General features: G+C 35.2%; 1 protein-coding gene across 3 annotated transcripts in view; it reads right to left on the reverse strand.

Moving 5' to 3' along the window:
* Brr2 (U5 small nuclear ribonucleoprotein l(3)72Ab) overlaps positions 1-26014 on the reverse strand; it is an 88913-nt gene that overhangs the window by 32219 nt on the left and 30680 nt on the right. For all 3 annotated transcript variants that reach the window (XM_081762820.1, XM_081762836.1, XM_081762827.1), the window contains exons 11-21: positions 24917-25087; positions 22493-22663; positions 19457-19637; positions 18173-18288; positions 17409-17519; positions 14270-14401; positions 11056-11285; positions 7713-7869; positions 5574-5680; positions 3444-3543; positions 257-404 (exon numbers count right to left, since the gene is read on the reverse strand). In XM_081762820.1, coding sequence (XP_081618946.1) covers positions 257-404; positions 3444-3543; positions 5574-5680; positions 7713-7869; positions 11056-11285; positions 14270-14401; positions 17409-17519; positions 18173-18288; positions 19457-19637; positions 22493-22663; positions 24917-25087 — 1624 coding nt within the window. The remainder of the gene's footprint in view (positions 1-256; positions 405-3443; positions 3544-5573; positions 5681-7712; positions 7870-11055; positions 11286-14269; positions 14402-17408; positions 17520-18172; positions 18289-19456; positions 19638-22492; positions 22664-24916; positions 25088-26014) is intronic.

Below are 26014 nucleotides of genomic sequence, written 5' to 3' on the forward strand. Positions count from 1 at the left end.
GTTGTACTACGAACTCTGTTCTTGTTGAAGATTCTGTATTCCAATTACTTTTCATCTTTAAAAGCAGCAATTTTAATCATTTCTTATTGTATAAACTTTTAAGGCAACAATCTTTATCAGATTTATGTACTATCATATATCTGCTTTATATACTTTATGTAATTTTCATATTTGTATACAGGTTTTATAACGGTTACTTTCATTTATATATGGGTTTGATTTAGATATTTTCCCTTTTCTAGTGAACAGTACTTACCAATTTCAAATATTGCTCTCATTAAACGAGCAGCTGATTGAGTAACGTATACCATGTCTGACATGAGAGCAAATCCTTCCAGTTTTAATTGGGATATATAAGCTTGAAGAAGGACATTTACTTTGGCACTAGGTTCCTCTATACTTTCCTAAAACAAATACAAACACACAAATGAATCATTATTATAACTGATGAATGATTCTAAAAGCTTTAAAACGTATTCATTTTCGTAACATATGGCTTCACAAACTGAAATTACGTACGTGTCATATTTTATTAGAACCAAGAACTAGAATCTAGAACTAGAACAGGATAGTAACATGTTAGATAAACTTTGGGGTCACATAATTCAATATGATAAATCACAGAATCAACACTGCCCAGGAAATAAAAATATTACACATTAACATATTCAGGGGCTTCTTCAATCCCTGAATACGAAATGGATTCAGGGATGCAGATGCGACAAAATAGTAGTAGCTTTGTATTCAAGTTTATAATTTTAAGCTTGTTCTCATTATTGCATTAATATTACCGGGAACGTCTATTATAGATAATTTGGCAATAAAACAAAAGAAAAATACCAACAATAGGAAGTGAAACAGGAATGATTGGAAATATAATATCAAGGGAGAACACAGAAATGAAATTAAGTGGATCTCGTTTTACGTCAAATTTTCACTCTTCGATTTTTTTTTTTTTAAAAAAGTTCTGACGTAATACTTCTTTTATACATCTAGTAACTACTGAATTATTTATTGCATCTTAGAATGTCAAATCAAAGTTTCGATGTTGTTTGGTGATTACGTATGGGTCAAGAAATTCACAAATAACAGCTTACGGTCGATATACTGGCCACGCATCACCACACCATTTATCTGGTTGGCAAGAGTCCTTCATCGACTAAAAAGTATATTTAAGTTCCCTTAAAACATCTGCAAGTTACACTACTATTTATTACATCAGTAAGCATATTTCGATCTAACTTCCACAATGTCTCAAATAATAATAACATCAACAACAGAACAAGTGAGTTTCGTTGTAGTGGAAGTATGGTAGATTTCCAAACTATGGGAATTCACTACTCAAACTTGAAGTAGTACATCTATAACTACTGGTTGCAATAGAATCTATTCCTAGAAAGCGATCCATACCAAAAAGCTATTACGCGTACTCGCTATCCTTACTATTTTGGTTCTTGGCGATACATTTTGAAACCGGAAATAGTTAATTTACACCACTCCTGGTTAGAACAGAGGGTTACGGAAGCAAATAGAACCTATTCTTGGGACGTTGAATCGATTGAAGAAAAGAAAAAAAAAAGCTTCTCGATATCGCTTATAGTTTTTACTCTATGAAAATCAAACTTGAAAAAGGAAGTACTACTAAATTTCAACCACTTGTGGTTTCGGTAGTGTGTTGCGCATTAGGATAAAATGTTCTCTTGAAACTCTAAACAGACTACAAAAACCGCCCGTCGCTATTACCATTTCTGTTCTATGGGGATAAAGGATGAAACAGTAGAAGTTAATATGAACCATTTTCGGTTTATATAGAGAGTTAAGGAGAATATGTAGCATATATTTTTGTGACGCTGAATCGACTGAAAAAAAATCATCGCGATATTTCTTACCTGTTTTGCTTTAAAGAAATTAGTATTGAAATTGAAGTAATAGTAAATTTGATCCATTTCCGGTTTTGGTATAATAATAATAATAATAATAATAATAATAATAATAATAATAATAATAATAATAATAATAATAATAGTAGTAGTAGTAGTAGTAGTAGTAGTAGTAGTAGTAGTAGTAGTAGTAGTAGTAGTAGTAGTAGTAGTAGTAGTAGTAGTAGTAGTAGTAGTAGTAGTATAGTAGTAGTAGTAGTAGTAGTAGTAGTAGTAGTAGTAGTAGTAGTAGTAGTAGTAGTAGTAGTAGTAGTAGTAGTAGTAGTAGTAGTAGTAGTAGTAGTAGTAGTAGTAGTAGTAGTAGTAGTAGTAGTAGTAGTAGTTAGTAGTAGTAGTAGTAGTAGTAGAAGATGATATTGATGATGTTGTTTTGTTTTTGTTGTTGTTGTTCAATTGTAACTAAGGTCCAACCCAATTTATAAAATGTCCGAAGGATTCTTTTTATACTTGAGCATACTTCTAAGAAAAGAAATTTCAAATTAATACGAAATCCCAGACGTTTCACCTAGTCTCGGTCCTGAATTCAATTGGGTTATTGATTGATTTGAAGTTTAGCGTTCCGTTCAGCACAAGGCTGGGTGATATGTCGACGTACAGCTTAACGTGGGATACGAACTATCTAAACTCTCACTGACAATCGAACCTGGACCTCCAGCGCCAAAGGCGCGTACGATAACCATGTACTATGATGATATTGATATTGATGATATTCGAGTTAATGAAAGCTTCTATAATTTCGTTGCCAGATAATTTGAAAAGACTGAAAAACGCAATATTTGCCAAATCCATACTTTGCACTATAGGAGCTTTTCTTGTTTTCTTAAAGACCACTTATGGAAAGACCAGTTCTGTATTTGAAGGGCTCATATTGATTTTAACACTTTATTTTTTGATTATTTTTTACTTACACATTTAATCTGTTTTCCTTGATTTTGAATTTACCACCCCTTCTCCGTACCGAGGTTATATTGTATGTGGGTCTACAGCTTAAAGTGGAAACCAAAACATATAAGTTCCCACTGGGTATGGATGTGGTAACTTCAAATTAATTAAGATAAAATACAAATTGTTGCACGATTTCTGAAACCTACATTGCAAAGACATTCTAAATTAGTGTAATCTAAACTACACTGAAATTTCTGCAGCGATACGACACACAATTAATACATAAGTAATATCTAGGCAGAAGATCGACTCCCAGAGCCTATACTTCGCCTTTCTGGACCAGAATTTCAATCTCTTTCATTCAGATAGGTATCACAATGCTGGGTCACATCAAAATACGACTACCAGCCCGCCCTGTTGATCATGCTCACCACCAACTGGACTACAAGAGCACTAATATGTGATATATAAATATAAATTAAATAACTCGTTTCTTTGAGCACTATGGGCTTCACATTGTGCCATGGTTTAAAAATAGTTGATCAAAAAAACTTTCACGAAATGTTTTCATGCAACTAGTGAGCTTGATTTTAAAGTTTATATTAAGATCTGACTTACCTTAATGGGAATGGGAACTCTTTCCATTAATTTCTGTAATTCTAATTTCTCCTCTTCACGTACTGTTATATTTTTGAACTCTCCTGAGAGAGAAAATACTCTGGAAAATAAAAATTACACAGAATTATTTTATGTTAACATTGCCTGACGTTAACTAAAGCAATTGTGTTTCTTACAACCGTAAGAAATGTTTACGATACGTATTTTGAGTTAATTACTAGTTCTAGATGACTGGTATAATTGAAATAAAAGAAAACGTTGCTATGGTTTCCGTAGTTGTTGTAAATTACGTGAAGAAGTGTTACTGAAGCCTACTGTCATAGTCGCTGTAAGCCTAATGAATCTTTCGAATGATTTCCATAAGGTGTCACCACGCTTTTGGCAAAATTCAATCTAATGCCGCTGTTCAAGTTGTTCCATCACTTCGTGGCAAGTGAAAATCTGCTTGTGCAAGTGAAAAGTGAGAAACGCTTATTCACTCATTCACAGACTAACTGAATGGGAAAATAATAATAATACGCACGGAAGTGTCCTACACTTTCCTACTAAAGGACACCTTTCATGCTTCATTTGTTTCCGCGGAAAAGTGTAAACAGACTACATACAAAAAAGCTATCTCTCTCTCTACATTTTAAATGTATCTACAGATATAAAATCTGGTAGAATATACAAGCGTAGGACGAAAACTCCCAACAGGGAATATATTCTGAAGACACTGCATCATTGGATTTACCTTGATAAGGTATCAAGCATTAAGATCACAAATAAAACCTCGTTCAAAGTTTTATCATTTGTTTTAGTTTTTACGCAAATTAATACCTTTGCACTTATTTCAAATTGTTGCACTGAACACAAAAAACGTGATGAAAAAAGTGCATAAACGTGAATTCATATTAAAATATTTAGTGAAATTCAAAACTTATTTTAAGTTTTAGAATTAGGATTAGGAATTAGATTTCTGGGCTTTCGGCATCTATGGCCATTTAGCCCGTCACGTATGGGGGATGACGTCCCTCAGCGAGCACACTATTAGGGGAAAGGGAAGGAAGGAAGCGGCCTGGGACCATTATGTTCGTTACCATCCCGGCATTTGCCTGGTGTAAATAAGGAAAACCCAGGTAAATCTCATTCAGGATGGCTGCAAAAAAAGCTTTTAACACTTTTTTTGACCGAGTCCCTCACCGGGAATCGAACCTGGGACTTATTGTAAGTTTTATTACTCTAATTATCTTTAACGAAGACTGTGCAATATACATTTATAATATTCAGAGCTCGACTCTCCTTTAATGCAGGTAAACCGGTGTGGGGTTCATGCGGTTCAAAGCCTTATTTTGACATATATGAGCACATCTCACATAGCTTGTGCTGGAAAGGATCTTTCTATCTGGAACAAACAAATTACAGCATTGAATTTGTTTAATAAAATAGAGAAATGCTGCATACATTTTCTTTATATTGTTATTTGTAGATGTATTTATGTTTAGTTAAAAAGCACTCCACAGATGACTGAAAAACAATATATACAAAAATAGGTAAGTTCATTTCATTACTGAAGTGAGAATATTATATCTTAATGCCTTTAATAGATTAATAAATTTAATAGTTGATCTGTCATGAAAATACGCCGTTGGAAGAAGATAAGCAGTTAAAAAATAGGAAGATAAAGAGTAAGTTTTTACAACGCAATGACGCAATAAAGCAACCTTTCATTTTCTTAAACAGCATCCGTCAGCTGCATACTCTGACTTATTACGCCTAAATATATCTATTTGTTTTATATTTGGTTTGAACTACTAAATTACAGAATATAGCAAGACTATTCATGGCTTTGGATTGATTATTTTAACAAAAGAAACACTGACCAAAGCTTCAAGAAAGTTAAATGAATTAAAAAAAAAAAGTTCATAACAATGACTATATATATGTCTGTATTTTCATTTATGTTCTATAGTGTCTGAGGAAGGATATGTTAGATATCCGAAACCATTACATATTATAGTTTAAAAAATAGTGGGTTTAAAGCTTTGGTCAGGGTTTCTTTTGTTAAATTAAAGAACTTTTCGGCACCATAATTTCATGAGACATGAGTATCAGTTGATGCTTAAAACTTTCTAGCCAAGATTTACTTACCGGAATAACTCTATTTCACTGAGTGTTGGTTTTAGTAGCTGATTGTAAGTAGACATTGTATCATGTGTGCAATAATAATGGCTCGCTATGCGTCCCAATTCCGTTACCTGTAAAAGAAAATTTTACATTTGATAGAAAAATTATGAAGGCTGAATTAGTTGAGTACAGAAATATAAATATAAGGCAGTAAAAATCAAACCTAATGCATACAAGCACATTTAAAAGTATAGACTTATTTGATTTTATAATGATAAAGGAAAATTTATCATTATTATTATTATTATTAAGATAATCGAATTATGTTGTCATAATGTTTCACCAATCTTGACAATAAGTTTTAGGATACGGAATTGTACCCATTTAAAGTAGAGTGAATGAATAAAGTAAACTAAACAAACTCATAATATAAATTCTAACAGCACCAATGCGAGACGGTGCTAACATTCAGCAATACGGCAAGCAAAACTCTTTTATATTTCTTTAAATATGTGTGCTTTATTTATTTAGATTATATATGGATAGAAATAAGTTTATTTACACTTAACGTTCTTATGCAACAGCTGGATTATGAAGGACGGGACCTAAGCTTAAAATGGGATCCGAACCAATACTAGATTTGCAACCGAGAGAAATTATCCTTCACCTGGACTCGAACATTAGATAATTTCATATGGACTGACTTCTCTAAAAATAGTTCTCAGAATGGAACGGAAAAAGCCTGCCTTTCCCGTTTTTAAATTATTGTTGGTTAGACCACTATTACATCCAGGTTCACAATTATTTATTGCTTTTTGCATAAGATAAGGCTTTTGTTATTAAGTTAATATTTATAAACGTTAAATGAAAATGAAAATAATTTAAGCTTTTGTTTGAGGTACAGTACACTCCTATTCATCCGCGGAATCGGGTGGCACGAAATCAACACGAAAATTCGATTTTATTATAGTAAGGAGTCTATATACACAATTGAAGGGGACAGAGGATGAAGTTGATATGTAACAAATTACATTTAGAGAAAATTAAGGTCAAAATTTTTACGACTGTATTTATTAGTGGATCACTATAGATATTAAAAATTTCTATCTCTTCATCCAAAAGAGGAATTACTTAAATGAGGTGATGTGAAATAAGAGTAATACAACATTTTAATCTACCACTAGAATTAAATTTTTCGAAAAATATAACATGACACTTTAATCCTCTAATCTCTTCAATTATAATATAATAAACAGTAGCCTTCTGTACTTACAAGCTTGTTGGTTTACTTCTTTGACAAAAAATCGGTTAACTTATTATTATTATTATTGTGTGTGTGTGTGTGTGTTAAAACACCTCTCTTTTATTTGAGATTGAAGTTAAAAAGATAAGAAAAACAAAGAAAGAAAAGAAAAAAACGGAACAAGACTGCAGATAATTGAAAGTTTACTCTATATTTCAATTTCATATATTATAGTTAAAATAATATGTCGTTATAGGCATAACACGACATGTCTGTAAGAATGACCTAATACCGAACAATTGGTATGGCCGCTGCCTTTTTCACGACGCTAGTACGTCCCTGTTCATACATATACATATAAAGAAAATACTATTGATTTTCAATACATCATTTACATTCAAATTCACTGAGTTTGTAACGTATGAGAAAAGATAGAGGATTTAAGATATGTAGAAACGTCACAATGAAGTTCACACGATTTGTGGCATTTTTTAATTTTATTTATAGATTTGTTTGAACCATTTTTTTAACACTTGGTTTAAACCAGTCAACCCTGCAATATGGTGAAAAAGAAAACCTTCTATTACCCATCTTTATCCGAAAAAGTTTGAAGAACCAATAGGATCTTGTCGAAATATGAAAAAAAAAAAAAAAAAATAGTTACAAAAAAGAAAAAAGGTTTCATCATCCTCAAGGAAGAATATAGATCTGCTTTTTCTTTTTTTTAAAAAAAAGAAAGAAATCTCGATTATGATTTTGGATATCTTATTCTTTATAGATAGAAAAATCTAATGATTACATAATCTTAATAAGTGACTTTTATTCGTAGCTATTTGCAACACCATAAACTTTCAGAATGAGAATATAATTTAGATTTTCTGAAAAAATAAATAAAAAACAAATAAATAACATTTACGTGCCTGAAAATGACCTGTCTTTCGATCATACTTGATAAGTCCACTTCGATCAAGATGAAGAGCAGCTGTGTGTATAATGTCTGCACGGTATTGCTCCAACAACATATCTTCCTTTACACGATCGTGTGAAATGCCATATAGTGTTGGTGAGCGCAACATCCTGAAGAAGAAAACAAAGAAAGGAAAAAAGTCAATGTGTATATAACCAAAACATCAGGTAATATATACGAGAAGCGTACCAAAATTACATACTATTTTGGCATGCTTTAAAAACCGATAATATAATTACATATGATGAACTTTAGACTTTAAACCTTAGTATGTTTATTTTTAATAAATTCACCTGTGAGAAAAAGCCTGTTTTGATACTAACACGAAATGATGAATTTCACCGAAGAGGTGCCTAGTAAAGTTTCTGTCTAAATGTTATGAAAAAGGTGTCAATATATGTCGCCACTTGAAGGATATTTGTGGAGACACTGCCCTTACACACTATACTTGCGGAAAAGTGTGTGTGAATTTATGGGGAAGGGTCAACTGACGATTTGCCAAGGTCTGGAAGCCCGATTTCTGTAAACACCACAGAAAACATTGTTCCAGGTTGAAGCTTATAAAGTTAAGAATGCTAACTGTTTGAGATATTTGTAATCTCACAGGATTCTCTCAGTGTATCGTGGAAAGAATTTTGACAGAACGCTTGACGTTGTCAAGATCCTTTCACGTAGGTCCTTCAACAGCTGGAAGAAGAGAAGGAAGTCTCTAAATAAGAATTATTTTTACAGGATAAGAACGTCAAAGTGGTACCTCATCCATTCTGTTCCCAAGAACTGTTCCCCAGTGACGTTTTCAAAACTGAAAGATTCATTGCGAGGTAGACGTTTTGAGTGCAGAAATGTCCTCGGAAGTGCCATTTTTTAATGTCTAGACTATACCCTCCTCCCCGCTCCAAAAAAATCTCCTATGCTTTTGATAGTAGGATATAAAGATTGCAGTGGTGTGTAGATATGGAATGGAATTACGATGAAAAGTCACAAAAATAGATAACTCAAAAACTAAAACTGCGAGAGTTATGGAAAAACGGTACACCATTTGGTACTCATTTCCTATACAATATTTACTAAATTAAATATTTTAAATCGTTCTTAAAAGAAAACACTGTCGTTCTGTCACTATTTACTACTTCACATAACGTCGTGAAGTACTTTAGAAATAACAAATATTTGGTTTTATATTCTCGTAAATTCAAATTACTGTACAAAAATGATGCAGTCCTTATTTAAGTTTTACAATCCTACATACATACCCTTACGTAGAATTCAAAAATTCCATGGTGTTATTAAGTTTTGAAATAGTATGTTTACACTAATGGCTATCACAAAATTTTACTTTAAAAAACGAAGGCGATTGCGATATTCTTAAACGTGAATGTACAGACAACGACAGAAGTTCTTTCCGTTTGATGAAATTAGTTTCGTAACTTCCGAATGGAAGGACATTTTGAGTACAGTTTTCGGTATATATTTGGTCTAGGAATTAATTCGTGCGGGTGGACAAGAGATGGCGCAACGAACGGAGCGTCCCACAGTTCCGTGTATCCACACATGTGTTGCAAACCCCTGTCATCGCGTATCATTCGTAGTATAGGGCAGTGGATTAAAGCGTCAACAACACCAGTTTGTAGTTAAGTGAACATGGCGCAATTTGTGCCTGATAAAGTGTTTCTGCGGGGTGTCCTGCTGCGTTACTTTAACATGCAGAAAAGTGCGACTGAAAGTCATCGTATTTTGGTGGAAGTGTATGGTGACCATGCTCTAGCTGAGCGAACGTGTCAGAAGTGGTTTGCACGGTTTAGAAGTGGTGATTTCGGCTTGGCAGACCAAGAGCGAGCTGGACAGCCAAAAAAATTTCAAGACGAAGAATTGACAGCATTGCTCGAGCAGGATTCGTGTCAAACGCAGGAACAACTTGCAGCAGCATTAGGCGTTGGTCAAACAACAGTCTCCAAACGCTTGAAAGCCATGGGAATGATTCAAAAGATGTCACATTGGGTTCCACATGAATTGAAAGACAGAGACGTTGAAAGACGAAAAACCATTTGCGAATTGCTGCTTCAACGACAGAGCAGAAAGGGGTTTCTGCATCGAATTATTACGGGTGATGAGAAGTGGATCCATTACGAGAACCCTAAACGAAAAAAGGCCTGGGTGAAACCAGGTGAACCAGGTCCATCACAACCAAAACGAGATATTCACTGTGCAAAGGTTATGCTGTGCATATGGTGGGATATGAAAGGTGTGGTGTACTATGAGCTGCTGCAACCGGGTGAAACTATGAATGGAGAACGTTATCGACGACAATTAATGCGTTTGAAGCAAGCTCTGGCCAGAACACGACCAGAATGGGAGAACAGACATGATAAACTTATTGTTCAACATGATAACGCTCGCCCACATGTCGCAAAACCGGTCAAAACCTATTTAGAAAATGTCGGATGGGAAGTTTTACCCCACCCGCCGTATTCACCAGACGTTGCTCCTTCGGACTACTACTTGTTCGATTGCATGAACAACGATTTGATTGGACAGCGGTTTACTTCTTCAGAAGATATCGAAACAAGGGTCTCTGACTGGATCGCTTCCAAGGATGAGGACTTCTTTCGCCACGGAATCCGTACATTGCGTGACAGATGGGCGAAAGTGGTGGCTAGCGATGGACAATATTTTTCTTAAGGTATTTATGTATTTTGTGTTTGTACTACAGCTTCAATGTGTGCGTACCAACCGCACGAATTAATTCCTAGACCAAATATATAATTTTCTGTATGTTCTAGCCTTGGAACTCGGTGAAACGGTGTACGTTCCACCGTTATTTCCAAAATAAATTTTACCAAATGGAAAGAACTTTTGTCGCTGACTATACAAAATAAGTTAAGTTAGTTGGATATAGCAACAAAATAAACTCTGGTACGTAGCAAAAAAGGATCATCACAACTAGAAGTTTGAATTTCGTCCAGCAGATGTCATCCGCTGGAGGTTTGCTGCCATCTAACGGCGTGATGTATAACTTCTATTACCTTTGTTTCAATACTACAAAACAGGATATGGATAGCTGCCATTAAGTCAGCGTTATCCGTAAAGATGTTAACAGATTCTCTCCACTAACGAACCCGTGGAGATAATCCCTCTAGGTATCTATTGCAAATACATAAATAAATAAATAAATAAAAACAACATTCAAGGATTATGTGGAGTAACGGACAGACGCACTAAATTACAATATTATAAGTCCCACTTGCGTTAAAAATATCGCTCTTTCTTGAAAAATAAATAAATAAATTACATCTTACCTAATATACAAATATGTATATCCCAACCAAGTCACTGCATCTCGAACATTCTGAATTGTACCCAGCACAATTTCTGCATTCAGCATATCGGGCAACTTGGTCATCAACTGGGACTCGATTGGCAGCTGCTGATTTAGAAGCGACAAGTAATACTGGAGCTCACTGTGGTTTGTGATAAGAATACCTTCGCCTTTCGTGTCATACTGAGGTCTACCAGCTCGGCCCAACATCTATCACACAGAAAATGACAAAATTAATAATTTCAGAAATTAAAAAGTGCAACGCCAAATATACATATACATTCCCAAAGCTTGTGAATGATTTACTTACAATCTATCTTTTATATACAACCCCTGTAGACAAAAGAAAGAAAAAAAAATCTAAAAACACTTCATACAGGACACGTAAGTTTGGCCTCCACTATACAACACGTGTTGCGGTTGCTGATTGTTTTTTATTATCAATGCGTCATGTGAACCTTCCTCTTCCGTCAGCAGTAACCAGTTCACCTGTGAGTGTCCTGGTGTGAAAGTGGTGCGGTAAAATGGGCGACCTGACAGACTTCCAAAGAGGCATGATCGTTGGTGCCCGTCTGGTTGGAGCTTCAGTGGCAACAGTGGCGAACATTGTGAGGGTATCGAAAGGCACTGTGTCCAATGTCACGACGGCATACACAATTCATGGGCAAACGACGTCTGCAAGGCACAACAGTGGTCGAAGGGCAGATGTCAGATAGGGACCGGAGGGCATTAAAATTGATTGTAACAGTTAAAAAGACCATTGCAATGAAAATTACGTCTGAACTCAATTGGGGCCTACAGAACCCAGTTTCATCGAAAACAGTGCGACGGGAACTTCACAAAATGAAAATTCATGGCAGGGCCGCTATCGCCAAATCCCTGGTCACAGCAGTAAACGCGAAGAGGCGTATCCAGTGGTGCAAGGACCACAAGGCGTGGACTCATAAACAGAGGAAATACGTAATGTGGCCCGATGAGTCGACCTTCACCTTGTTTCCAACCGGTCGTGTTTACATATGGAGAACACCGTCGCAGGCCTATGATACAGACTGTCAGCTCCGAACTGTAAAGCATGGGGGTGGTTCTGTTACAGTATGGGCAGTGATATCGTGGTTTCCTGCAGGTCCCAACATAGCCCTGCATGGAATGATGAATGCTAAGGCATATGAGGCCATTTTGAGGGACCAGGTTCTACCCATGGCCCAAATATTGTTCCCTGATGGTGATAGCATCTACCAAGATGGTTTGGCACCCTGTCACACTGCAAAAATGGTGAAATCATGGTTTGAGGAGCATGACCAGGAGCTATCACACCTCCCCTGGAACCCACAATCACCAGATCTGAACATCATTGAGCTATTGTGGTCTGATTTAGAAAGATGTGTTCCGTCTCATTACCCTCCACGAGCATCCTTTAAGGAACTGGAGCATGTTTTGGAGGAACAATGGTACAAAATTCCACACACCACGATTCAGGAGCTGTATACGTCCATTCCACGTCGGATCCAAGCTGTTTTGGACGCAAAAGGAGGCCCCACACCATACTAGGTATGATTTTCACACTTTTGCAAACGTTTTAGATTTTTTGTGCAACCCCTGTATATACCAACAGATCATTGCATTATGACCACCTCCCTATTACCGTATACGTTCTCTTTTCGCCTTCCGCACAGCAGCCATTTGACATGGCAGGGTCCAATGCTGAGAGTCGTCCGCTGGTACAGTGGAGCAAGGACTGTGTAATGCATAATTCAGTGGCAAGATGGAGGTAGAACGTGTTTCTAGAAACTGAAAGTGCCGTTCTAGCCATCTCACTGTACACAGCGGGATGTGGTCCGAGGAGTCTAAGGGAATAGAAGATACTGAAAACTCCCACGGTGTTCCTAGAACCATATCCCAATCCTAGGTTGTGATATACCAAGTCTAGTAGTCTCGTTTTTGGTTCTTGCCATCTTAACATGACAACACCTTAACGTTGACAACATGCCCAAGGACTCCAGGGCCTTATGAAGCTTTTGCCAAACACACACATACCCAATCTTCACAAATGATACCCCAGATGATTCCTAGTACAGTGAAACCTCAATGTATTAACTGTACATTATAAACAATTACCGGAGGAGCCATAAGTAATCTAAATTTGTGTAGTCTCTCTGTAAAAGACAATCATTTACTGATAAATAATCATGTCCCATCGGAATCCATTCTTCAGAAGATTTTCCTGTATTCTTCTGTCATATGTTCGTTGCACCAGATGGGTCATTGTTGAAGTACTAAATCCAGACAAGGATCAGGTAACACTGGAGGGCTTCTGTCGCACATTGTTATGGGCGTATGTTTTTGGCTTGACTCATCGTTAAATTGGGTAGTTAGCTGCTACACTGTGTTCCTCCTCCCGAGAAGGACTGATCTGTCCCATTCCCAAACGGCGTGTTCCAATGCTTGCGCTGAAACACGAGGCAGGCAGGACCGAAACTAGAGCTTCTTTTTCGTTTCAGAATGCTCCCATATTGGACTGAACTTCGCCGAGATATGGACAAACACCATGGGAAGTAGTATTTGGTGTTCAGACGGTTTTTGACACAGCTGTGGTGAAGTGAAATTATTTGCCTTAATTTATTACCTTTTATTAAAATTCTGCCATTGTTGCACATAAACGTAACTTCTATGACTTAATTTATATTCTGCATAAAATTACATGATATTGTTATTAATTTTTTTTCACTACATATATTCGTAGTAAGGATTAATTTGTTATATTTGAATTATCAAAGAGAAATATATACCAATCTGTGCGTCAAGCTATCCTGATATGTTACCTTGCTTATGAGATTTGTAATGGTTGTAGAAAGACGAGACGCAAAGAGAATTCCTTATAAGAAACGGCAAATATCTCAGCGTATTATGCTAATTCCTAATAAACACAGTCATGTTAGTAGATGTTGTTTACGGGACTGTTGGGTAAGTTCTTGAATAATTGCTTAAAAAGTATGTTATGGAGTTTGGGCAAATTCAGAAAATAAATAAATACGTTAAGTGTAAACAATTTTAGTTTCTAATTAAGCACAATTTTATCCTATAGTGAAGGCTTAAGTGGAACAATTAGCATTCTGTAAAGCACTAGAATGTACCAACTGTTGAGGAAAAGTTATTGAATATCCAATACACATCGCAAAATTAAGCATTATTCTAACCTGTAACACATCCAGAGCGCCAAGCTCTACCCATCTTCCTTTCTCAGGATTATATACCTGAGTACCTTTTATGATTACAGTATGAGCTGGCAAATTCACACCCCAAGCCAAGGTAGCTGTTGATACTAAAACCTGTAAGAGAAAAAGTATATAAATATCTAATATATCATGTAAGCATTTAACGAGTACTAAATTTCCATTACAGAGGAATTCTCTAACATGCAAGAGTATTGTTCTAGTACTTCCAACACACTTACAGTAAATTACGGTGTGATTGGAATTTCATATCTATATAATATGACTGGAAAGTTTACAAGAAACACTGCACAACAATACAAAGAAATCAAAAAATTCTTGCCGTTTTTGACGTCCCATTTAATGAAGCACTCACAGGAAAGAAACAAAAGTGACTTATGCGCCGGAAAAACAACAGAGCTAGAATGACTAATTGACCTGAGCCAATACAGGCACGTTACCCACACACAGCAATCACAGTTCATCCAGTGGGAAGAAAAATGAAGGTATCGAAGTAGTTCGTGATTGTTTGCTGTATACTTTAGGGTCGTCTATCAGCAGCCGCATCGAGTTGTCGAATACGTCAGACGGGAGGATGCCGTGAACTAACGTATCGCCAAGCGTGTGTTCTAGAAGTTCAGGTTGCGCCATCTGAGCCTTTGTGATCCAAGTCTGTAGTGAGCGACGAGACCCTGAAGGCAGTCACAGAGGAAGACAAGTCAAACGCATGCTGAACTTCTGAACGCTTCCAGGTTTCCGAGGAAACTGTAGATTTCACCTGCACTGGAAAGGTGTACAAGTTAGCAAGTGGATACTCCATACATTGTCGGGAGCCAACAAGGAACAACGAGTGGCAGCCTATTTATTATTACTGTCTCGGTACCGCAACCCATCCATATTGGTCAAGTGCTCATGAGTGACGAAAAGTGGATCTAATATGATATTCCCAAACGTACCACACACTAGTTGTCACCATGTAACCCTATACCTCACAGCTTAAGATAATTCTGCACTCACGCAAAATTACACTGTAAAATTCTCTTTGCTTATGTACGGTAGAGCAATTATCGTACACGGGAGATTGGACTTACCCATCACCTTTTATTATAAACGATCCTCCTGAATACAGAAATATATTACAATAAGTAGTTTCCTCTAATATATTAGGTAAGAAAGTGGAAGGAACCCAATGACCAAGCGTCTTAGGGCTTTTGTAGGTGAGGTTACTCTCTTTGACCAGGCGTCGTGAGAGGGAATGAGAGTTTGTGTGATTAGGTGTCTCTCGGTGACCGGGCGTCGTGAGAGAGAAAAGGAACCCAATGGCCAAGCGTCGTGAGAGGGTAAGGTGTTCGCAATAGCCAGGCGCCTTAGGGCTTTGATGGTTTGATCAACCTGGAGAAATTGATTATTCTTGAGGTGTGCTGATGTCTTTTATCCTAAAATGTCGACTACCTTCGTTGATCTTCGTCTTGCCGACTGTTAGCGATGATGGGCGACTCCTCTTCGGTACCTTCGTCTGCGTTGTATTTGTTTACTGCCAACACGTGTAGTAAACACATGGCTACAGCCTGGTGTGAAGACATACGGAAACTTACAATAGTCTGTGTCTGGTGGATAGTCGCCAAGTGGTGAATTACGAGTTCCTACTACCAAACCACCCTATGACTGCAAAATCTATACTCGCAACAGCTGCAACATTCATTGCAGCAGAAAGAGCCAGTGTTGGTTAACTGAAAGGGTGTGCTGAACCTCCACCAGAATGCGACACCACACTAGCTAGGACGACTAGAAATACCAGTCAGCTATTAGGCTGAAAGATACTGTGGCATCCACCATTCTCTGGACCTAGTGTCATCAGATTATTACGTGTTCCATTTCCCGGACAATCACCTACGTGTGAAATCCTTCGGCAATAAGGCAGACCTGCGTCACACACTCACGGACTTCTTTGTTTCGAAGAGCCGCGAGTTTTATTGCCAGGGTATTGCGCAGCTGCATGAACGTTCGAGATCTAACGCTGAGTACCATGCGCTGTATGTCTGTTTCTGACAATTATGAACTACAAGAATTTTTCTGGTTACCTTGTACTGTACGGCATCCACAATACTATTTGTAAATTATCACGCTCACTCGCAGGAAAAGGTGATTTTATCAACTCAACCTCATATTTTTATTATTAAAAATTACGCAGAGAATAATGGCCAAGCAATGTTTGGTTTTCCCATTGGAAAAAAAAAAAAAAAAAAAACATTAAAAGTTATCTCAAGTGAATTAAACATACGTAAGTTTTAAATGTATGTTACTACAGCTAAGGATGTCAGGTATATATGTTAGAATTCACTATTTTAATTTTCGAATCTATTAAAACTAAATTCTATAATGTTAGACTTTATTGTCCGAAGATGAAACATATACCAATCGATACACCTTATTGAACTGAACAAAATTGTATGCATGACTGTAAAATCCTATGCGTAATTTTCGAGAAAATGGAAGAAAATTAGTTTCTTTGTAAATCTAAAACTTGATGCTGTACAAGAACCATGACATATACTGAAATATATTTTTATTAAACTCTGCATTATGACTCTAGCAGATGTCAGTAGTTAGTATAATTAGTGAGATATAGCCTAAAATTTTAATTTCTGTTTAACTAAAATATTATTCAAAGATAATACACAAATCAGTCAAACTAAATAATATGATTCAGGGTAAATTCTCACAAGTAGTTTTTCGAGAAAATGAAAAAAAAATAAAACTGTGACGCTCAAAAATGTGTCGTTCGTTGCTAATAATACCATTGTGTAACAAATTTTAACTTTTGTTTGTTCTTGGGTTCCTTTGAGAACTTTCCATTCACATGGCCTGAATACGATGGAAATTAAGTGTTCATTTACTTCAAATCCAGGTTTTGCAACGAGTACATTGACTTTCATCTTTAAAATCACGCTACTTGAGAAGCAAAACTACAGATTTTCACTTAAAAACACGTAACCTCAATATATTTTATATGAAATGAACAATTTATATTTTGTAAGGTTTTTCAAAATGCATCCAATTTTTTTCTGATCAATAAAAAAAATTATGAATATTCCTTGTTTTAAAGTTAATTTATCGTAAATACCTGAATATGTCTATCTGCAAACAAATCTTCCACTAGTGTCCTATCTACTCTTGTCATTCCTGCATGATGTATAGCAAAGCCATATGGAAGTAAGTCCCGAAGTTCTTGATTCTGTGAAAAATAATGAAAAGTCACATTAGCTAACAAATTTATATATACTTTCAAGATATACACTAGTAAAAAATAAAAATTGAACACTCAGAAACAATGATCTCAAATGAACGAAATTTTATATACGGAGTCTAACACATGGCCAATGGAGTACATATCTGGTGATCCCATAGACTAGAGGACGTAACGCAGGGCTTGAAGAGCATGATGAGTAATACGAGCGGGCAGTGGAAGGTCAGTATCCTTTTGAAATGGGGCATTTCCCTAGGGGTGTAAAAAAAGCAACAGAGCGACACGGAAGGTGTTTTGACTCAGTATGATGAGCTGCTCAATGTCCCCTATAGAAACACCAGAGATGAACAGTCATTGTAAGCTATGCCTCCTCACACCATAGTGCTGGCTTTGGTCCTGAGTGCTGCTACGTTATGCGCTGCAGAAGGTGCCGCATAATGAATGCCACACTCTATCACTTCCTTCTGATTTCATTTTTTACCGGTATATAATTCCAGAATCTGATCAAATATTTGTTTAAGTGTCTGGTAACGTATTGTATAATCAAAATTACTATACTGTACTTACGTAAAATCTTATTACAATAATGTTTAAGTCATTTTTATATTATGACAATATAATAAATTAAAGTGTTTCCTTACCTTAACCTGTTCAGCTTCTGTTCGTAACACTTCCATTGAGGCTGATCCTTCACGCAAAAACTGACCTAATGTGTCTTTCTCTAAACACATGTCTCTTATTGCTCGAGCAGTCTTACCTAAATTGAGAAGTTAAAATAAAAAAGAATGAAAATAAAACTTACTATTTACAAAATAACAAGCAAATAATTCGTACTTTCTTAAGAATATAATTTCTGAAAATGCTTTTTACAACGCCTTGAGTTTTGGTCATAAAGAGAAACACGACAAGAAACCTGTATTAGGCAAGGCAAGGTGTTACAGCAGCATTGCTTCTCATTAGGTGAATTCTTTGTTAACTGTATTGAGTATCTAACGCCATCTTTATTTTATAGCTCATTGATCTGGGGAATTATCTTTTCTCTTTTCTCTAAAATGAAATGTAATTTACTGACTCTACTTCAAGTACAGCTAAAGTCCCTTTCTTTTTCAAAATGAATTGGCATTACATATGAATTTAATATTACTTAGGTTAAATGTCTTCATTAAATATCACAATTGTATATTAATTTTTACGAAGTAATGGACATTTGAACAGATTTGAAGAAATCAGTGAAATTAAAGAATTAAAATTCCAATTAATTTCAAAGAAACAGAAAAATAATTCCCCATATAAATCAATAGGCTAAAAAAAACAATAATGATGTAGGTATTCAACATCATTAACACAATTACTATTACATCTCATTTCATTAATAAGCTTTACTGCTTATGAAATGATATTAACTATCATATAACTAGTTTCATATTGGCTAGGATATATCTGGCTAAATGGTTAGGTTCTTGCTTTACGTTAAGCTGTGCATCTATTTCTCATATAGCTTCGACATTGAAAAGGAATTTCAATTAATCAACCAGTTGATAACAGACGTATAGACAGTTTAGGTTTACGTGACATAACGAAAACAATAGCAACTAAGGAAATATCAGTAGCTATTACTTCTGCATTCTATTTCCTTCTAGCTCGCGCCAAGTGAACTTTGTGGTGGACAAACACCGTGTGCATGGGTTTCCTCGGGATTCTCCCGTTTCCTCTCCTTCATTTCTTATCATCACCATCTCTTTTAGCCTAGCTGGCATAACTATGGGACGTAAAACTCAAAGATTTCATTTCATTTTTTTCTATTTCCTTCTAGTAAAATAACAGATCATAATTATGTTCTTCTTGTGTTTTGCTAAATGATAAACAGAAAGTAGACAGTAATAGCTACTGATAACTCTAACTTCGTTTTACATAACATGGATTACCTGTTTCTTTCCGGGAATGAACAAACACTAAGACCTGATTTCTCCCAGCATGCTCCATAACTTTTTCATATACAATCTCGTTCATCACCTGGAACCTCTTCAGAGCCTTTTTCTCAGTAACACCAATATACTGCTGCTCTAATGGAACAGGGCGGAAACTATTATCGAAGTAAAACAACCCCTGCAATAATAAAAAATAATTACATGTAAATGGTCAATTATTAAAAAAATTGATTGTGTACAGAATACACATCACTGTCACATCTACAGTAACCAACAAAACTGTAAAATTATCAATTTTATAGTCCCTATCTCACACTGCATAATTTTCCAGCTAGTAACTTTCATTTTATTTACTCGATGTATGAGCATGCTCAGGAATATTATCGTCACTCATCTCCCACAATTCAAATTCCAACTCCTAATGATTCTTGCACTCCCAAGCTTTCAGTTTTTCTTTTGAAGCCTTGGTCATGGATACTAAAATGTAAATAAAATATATACAATCATGAATATACAGAAGGGACGAACTCGCTGGCGAAGAACAATGCAGAAACATATTCTTCTCTAAAACAACAAAGGCCCGCTCGTTAAGTGGTGTAGTGAGGATACGTTCTTTATTCTTCTGTTTGACACATGACGGTTGCTTTTTTTTCTTGATTTGCCAGTATTTATTTTATTTTATTTTTTTAACTGCTGTCTTCCATTTTTCATTTCTTATTTAAACAACCTTTGTTTAGTTTAAATATTGGCTATTTTAAAACAATATACCAATTTTCAAAAAGCAGTTTCGGTTTCATTTTTACATCGAAATACTGTACAATTCTTGAATATATACTGTAATATGGTGATATATTTCTTTCAAATGCTCTGAAAAGACGTGATCCCCAGATATTGTTTTCTATACATACGATGTTCTTTATTTTTAGATCCCTTCCTCAAATGCTTTTATTTATTTATTATTTAATTTCTCAGAATGTACTTCGACTTCTGAATGTCATTCGGATTTATGTAATAGCTCTTAAATTTTATTCTCTAGTTTTCTAGGACTTTAATGCTTCGCGTAGGAGAATGTGTAATCTTATCCATTTATTCTCAACTATCTCTGCTTCACGTTTGTCGATTAAAAAATTCCTTTTTATTTGATAATACAAATGTAATATAGTAGATAAAGAGTATCCATTAAAACTACCAATCTTCAATAAGTAATCAATCTTTTTTTTTTAGTCAATTTGATTTCAGTTGTTATATGCGATAGGCTAATGCCAAATCTCGTTTAATTTACTAACTCCAGTTGTGAGCCTTCTTTGTAAACGGATGTTATGTCATCGGTATTGAAGTACAATACTTACTTCCTGTGAGTTATGGATTTTACTTTCACACGTAGTGGAATTAGGTAAACCAGAAAAGGTGATAATATCTTTTTCATGACTAGTCGTTCTAACTGATAATACAGTCCTCCCAAGAGAATATACTGAATGTCATAGAACACAACTTTAATTAATCTTCAAGAGTGTTCATCATCTTCACAGAACAGTTTTTAAGTATTTGAAGGTGAGTTTGGTCGGAATAAAGGGGTATCGTATCAACTACATCTATTGAAAACACATTAGTATGATTCGCATTAATCAGTTTACAAATTTATTGATTTACTTTAAGACTCTTTTTAAAAGATAATATTAAATCTCACCAAAAAGTTTACGAGCCAATTCGCTAGCTTGTAAGCAGTATAGCGCTTCCCTGGTTTGATAGATGGCAACAAGACCCCAGTTTCTGGATTTTCTGAGTCTCATGGATAAATGATAGGCAAACAGGAGCCCGAAGTCAAGAATGGATTTGAAACGATTTTCTAGTGTCAGAGATAAATCAGCGCTTTGGTGATTCGAACGATTATTTCCTGAAGAACTGATTCCTAATGTATACGAAGTTCCTTATACTTTTTATATTATTATTATATCTGTATGAATTTTAGGACACGATGACTATTTCTTATGTCTGTTCTAATACTCTTATTGCGTTGCTATGCTGTGTAAATCATTTCCTAAACTCTGAGATGGAGCTTGTGAAATAATGCCTCAATTTACGTTCATTACGTGATTTTAAAATTATTCACCTAATTAAATATGAATTGGAAATGCAATAGTTGCTACATCTTTAGTATTTCATTCTCCAGTAACAGGCGAACATATGGTTTAGATTTCATACAAATTTAAACCCTTGCTCAAGGTAGGTCTTTGATAATATTTATTCAATACCTGCAATACTCCCAATAGAATATTTAATCACTTTCATTGAGACGAGTCTTGTTACAGTGCAGGCCCCTTATTTTAACTGTTATTATATATAAACCAGAACTTTCCTTCCCGCTATAATATTCAGCTTTCAGACAGTTAACTGTCTGAAATTTGTTTTAAAAATCAGTAGTACACTGATACTGTATATTTACGTAGGCAGATCTGTAGCGAATATCGCCCCAGTCCTCTTTATTTACTTATTAACATAATTTAGTAACATAATTTAGTAGTACTACTGTGTGAATTCTGTTATTTCATCTCTAGTACAAGAACAGAGCAAGAATTACTTATTCTTTCTCGATCTACAACTATTTTGCAATTTCTTCAGTGAAAGCAAAATCTGGAGCCAGTTTCAGTGAGTTCTATTAATCTTCATTCTAACTATTTGATATGGCTTCACATGGCAAACTTCTACTATGGACATTTAAAAAAATATTTCTTTGTTTTGTAATCTTATTCTGTGACATTTTGAAAGTGCTAACTAAAACAGTGTTTTTCTTCCATGAAAGATATCAAATAACGACAAAATACTACGTGCAACACTTACTGCATGTAACGTATACGATTAGGAAAATATATAATTGTACATAACAACGTATTATCGACCTGCAAAGAAGAATGAAACTCAAGTTCTACTCCTTCTCTTTGTTGTTTGATTTAATAAGGCAATTTGACTTTTCTCTGTGTTTATTAGAATTGGAATTTAAACACTAAATTGAAAATAAGAAAAATGAGGTATTACCGTTTCTGATTTCACTCTAAGGAATGTAGCAACATCCTGGTAGTTAGGTAAGGTAGCACTCAGACCTATTAAACGAACATCTTCCTGAGTAGTTTCTACGTTCCTAATTGTTCGTGCAACAAGAGCTTCTAGAACTGGTCCTCGCTCATCGTGTAACAAATGGATTTCATCCTAAAAGAAATAAAATAAATTAAGTTACGCATGACCGATGTGAGTATAATGTCCACCAATACATCATTTTAAACTTTTAATCATCTTTCTCTTCTTACTTCCTATCATCGCAAAATAAAACATAAATACTTATAAAGATTGGTCAAGTAAAAATTAGTTTTAGGGTTTATTTCAGAAACTCTCATATTTAAAAAAATAAATAATTAAATTAAAAAAACTACCAGAACTGCAGCTTTGTCTCTCTTTTAGTAATTCATTGCTTATATAGTTGTCACATCTTAATTCATTACAACCTTGTAACGAACAGATATATTTCAGTGAAATCAAGTTTGTATTGCAAAACAGTGTTTAAAGTCTAGCCGAACTGCATGTCTGTGGTCTTCATCGCCACACCTGCAATCGGGCACTATTCACATTGATGCATTCCTGTTATCTCGTCCTGAAACCTAAAATGGCTTTCCGCCGTTGCTCATCCGAAATGTCCGCAATAATTGCATATATTTTTGCTTAAAGATAACCCAGATCTCTTGGTTTCTCCACATATACTTTCAGCCTAACATATCCCACAGCCAAAAGTACCATGGAGTCAGGTCAGGCGGCTTTTCGGGCCATAAGTGCTCAATCCACTTGCTTCCGAATTCCTGGTCTAGGAATTCTGACTATGACAGCGAAACACTTAGAGCTTCTTGATAAAAATGCACTTCAACCCTGATACTCAGTGCAACTAGCTGGGAAAAAAAGAAAGTCTGCGGCATGTTGAGATAGGAAGTGCCTGTCATGGTATATTTTTTTCGAAAAAGAACGGTCCGATTAGGTGGCCCATTGGCATAACGCACAACATACTCACTTTAGGGTTATTCTTCTCGTTGGTTTTCAGATGCTTATACTCGGCAGTTACGTCGGTTCACCTTCCCGGACAAGTCTCATCTGAGAACGTGAGTACATTATTAGCTTGTAACCACTTCAGCACCGACTTACAGAATTAGAGCTAGATGTCGTCATTCAGATAATGTACAATTCTCAACTTGCAGGCTTTGGTAAATTATATCTGTTACGCCTGACAGAAAAATCTTTATGGATTGCTGTGCAGTATAAACTTTATTTCGCTGAAATATTGCTGTTCGTAACAGTTACAGAGATGATCATTAAGATAGACAACATTTAACCTGTGAGTTATCTCGGAATAATTAATTTGTTGTCACTTTTTCATCACTTTACATAACGTTTACAAGTAGCTTGAATCTGTCATCCATATTTTTCAACTTACGACTCATATAACTGTACTTGCAACTTATACTTTCAACTTACAACTTATATAACTGTAAAGGATTTCACTCTTCTTCATTTTCTTCTTTTTCATTTTTCATCTTTACTCATCGTTTCAAACCTAGCCACAAAATGCGAACATCTGGCTCTCTCTCTCATGTATGAAATACTTTCAACTGCCAGAAATTTCAAAATATTATGCTATCCTTAGAAATAAAATAAATAATATTCTTCTTGATATTATGTAATCTACTGATCCACTAAGAACATTCAAAATTTGTTTGAGGACTGAGTAAATATATAGACTGACGATTAACCAGTGTAAAAAGTAAACAAATACCATATATTTAGAATGTTTTCAACCGGAAAATTCTCATGAAATATAGACATAAGCAACCAAGTCCAAAAACAGTAACTGCCGCAATCTCTATTGTTGTACCATATAAATAGATGTTCTCTTCCTAGCTTACTTTTATGTATAGTGCATGCAGATTACAGTAATTTTTTCCATCCTAAGTGCCACATTTTTCTCGAAGTATCTGTTCCAATGTTACTCATATTTGAATGAACTGTTTTTCTTACAGTAACTAGTCTTTCAGCTAAGCGCTGTCTACAGACTAAATAGTCGATTGAGAATACAGATACATTGCACGCTATCTACACCCAACTACTGCGCAGTGAAGAGGAAGGGGGGGCTATTGGCTTATCATTCAATTAACAAAAAAACTACTGAATTCCCTGGTGGCTAAATGATAAGCATTCGCGGTACTGGAGCGGGAGACCTGGGTTCGATTCTCGTGGTATCTCATGTGGTTAGGATTCCACATTAAACTGTACGTTCGTGTTTTCTTAGTGTTGAAACGGGACGTTAAAGAAGCAACCAAATAATAAAATCAGTTGCACCTAAAATAACTGGCAGTAAACATATTTTCATTCTTATATTATACCTAGTTGAAAACATCAAATGATTTAAGTTATGCAACTTACAATGATGACTAATCGTACAAGTTGAGTAAATGTCTTCTCTCCTCCCTTCCTAGTTATAATATCCCATTTCTCGGGAGTGCACACAATTACTTGAGTGGCTTGAATCTGTTCTCTTGTTAGTTGATGATCTCCTGTCAACTCAGACACAGTCAAGTTGTAAGAACTTAGTCGCTGCAAGAAAAGAATATTATATGAGTCAAATAAAATTAATACTACAAATACTCATTGAACAAAACCACACTAATTATTATTATTATATAACACATGCAACCCATTGTTAAAGTAACCGCTGCAGTAGTTAGCTTTAAATAAACTCAAAAAGTACTTATTTTGTTGTTCTCTACTGTGTTATGGAATGATCACCAATTGTCGAAGTTTGTCTGCCCACATTAGCAAGTTGTCAAGACATAGGTAACAAAATGGTGGTAGGATGAATGAAAATCAACTACAGCTAGCAATTATGTGTACTAACTTATAAGCATTTTGAGACTTCCATTTCTTATTTATTTTTTATTCTTATTTATTTTCTTATTTGCTTGTTTGTATACTGTTCTAGTATACACAATTGTTACGCCTGTAATTAATTCACATTCATCTTACCCCTACAAAACCCGTTTTCCTTACTTGTGTCTTAACAATGCTGTAGTGAAGGTAACAAAAATAAGATGATTGACAACAATTCCATAATCGTAACACACCAACGAGGAGCAAAGTTTAAGTACTCTTTGAGTTTACTTATACATATAGTGGCTTTTAGTAATATATCTGTTCCATGGATATTTATTGTTAAGTATACAAGAAACTGTTTAATTGAGGTAACTTCGCAATAGCGTAAAGAATAGATAAATAACAAGTTATTCTTAGGAGAAAAAAAAAACTTACATATTTAGAAGATTTGATTGTAATGCTCAAATTGCATAGTCAATTACGTAAGTTGCGCTTATACATATCTAGATTTTGAGGACAGTCTTAAAAACAACTATTAATTTAACCAAATACAACAAGTGTTAAAAATGAAGTACTCAGGACACTAGTTCTAGTGATCATATCTAAATTCCTTCTGAATGATGTTTACTCTATCTTTGGAACTATATATTG

Source organism: Thermobia domestica, chromosome 1 (genome assembly GCF_964235325.1).
Source record: "Thermobia domestica chromosome 1, izTheDome1.hap1.1, whole genome shotgun sequence".
NCBI classification, from domain to species: domain Eukaryota; kingdom Metazoa; phylum Arthropoda; class Insecta; order Zygentoma; family Lepismatidae; genus Thermobia; species Thermobia domestica.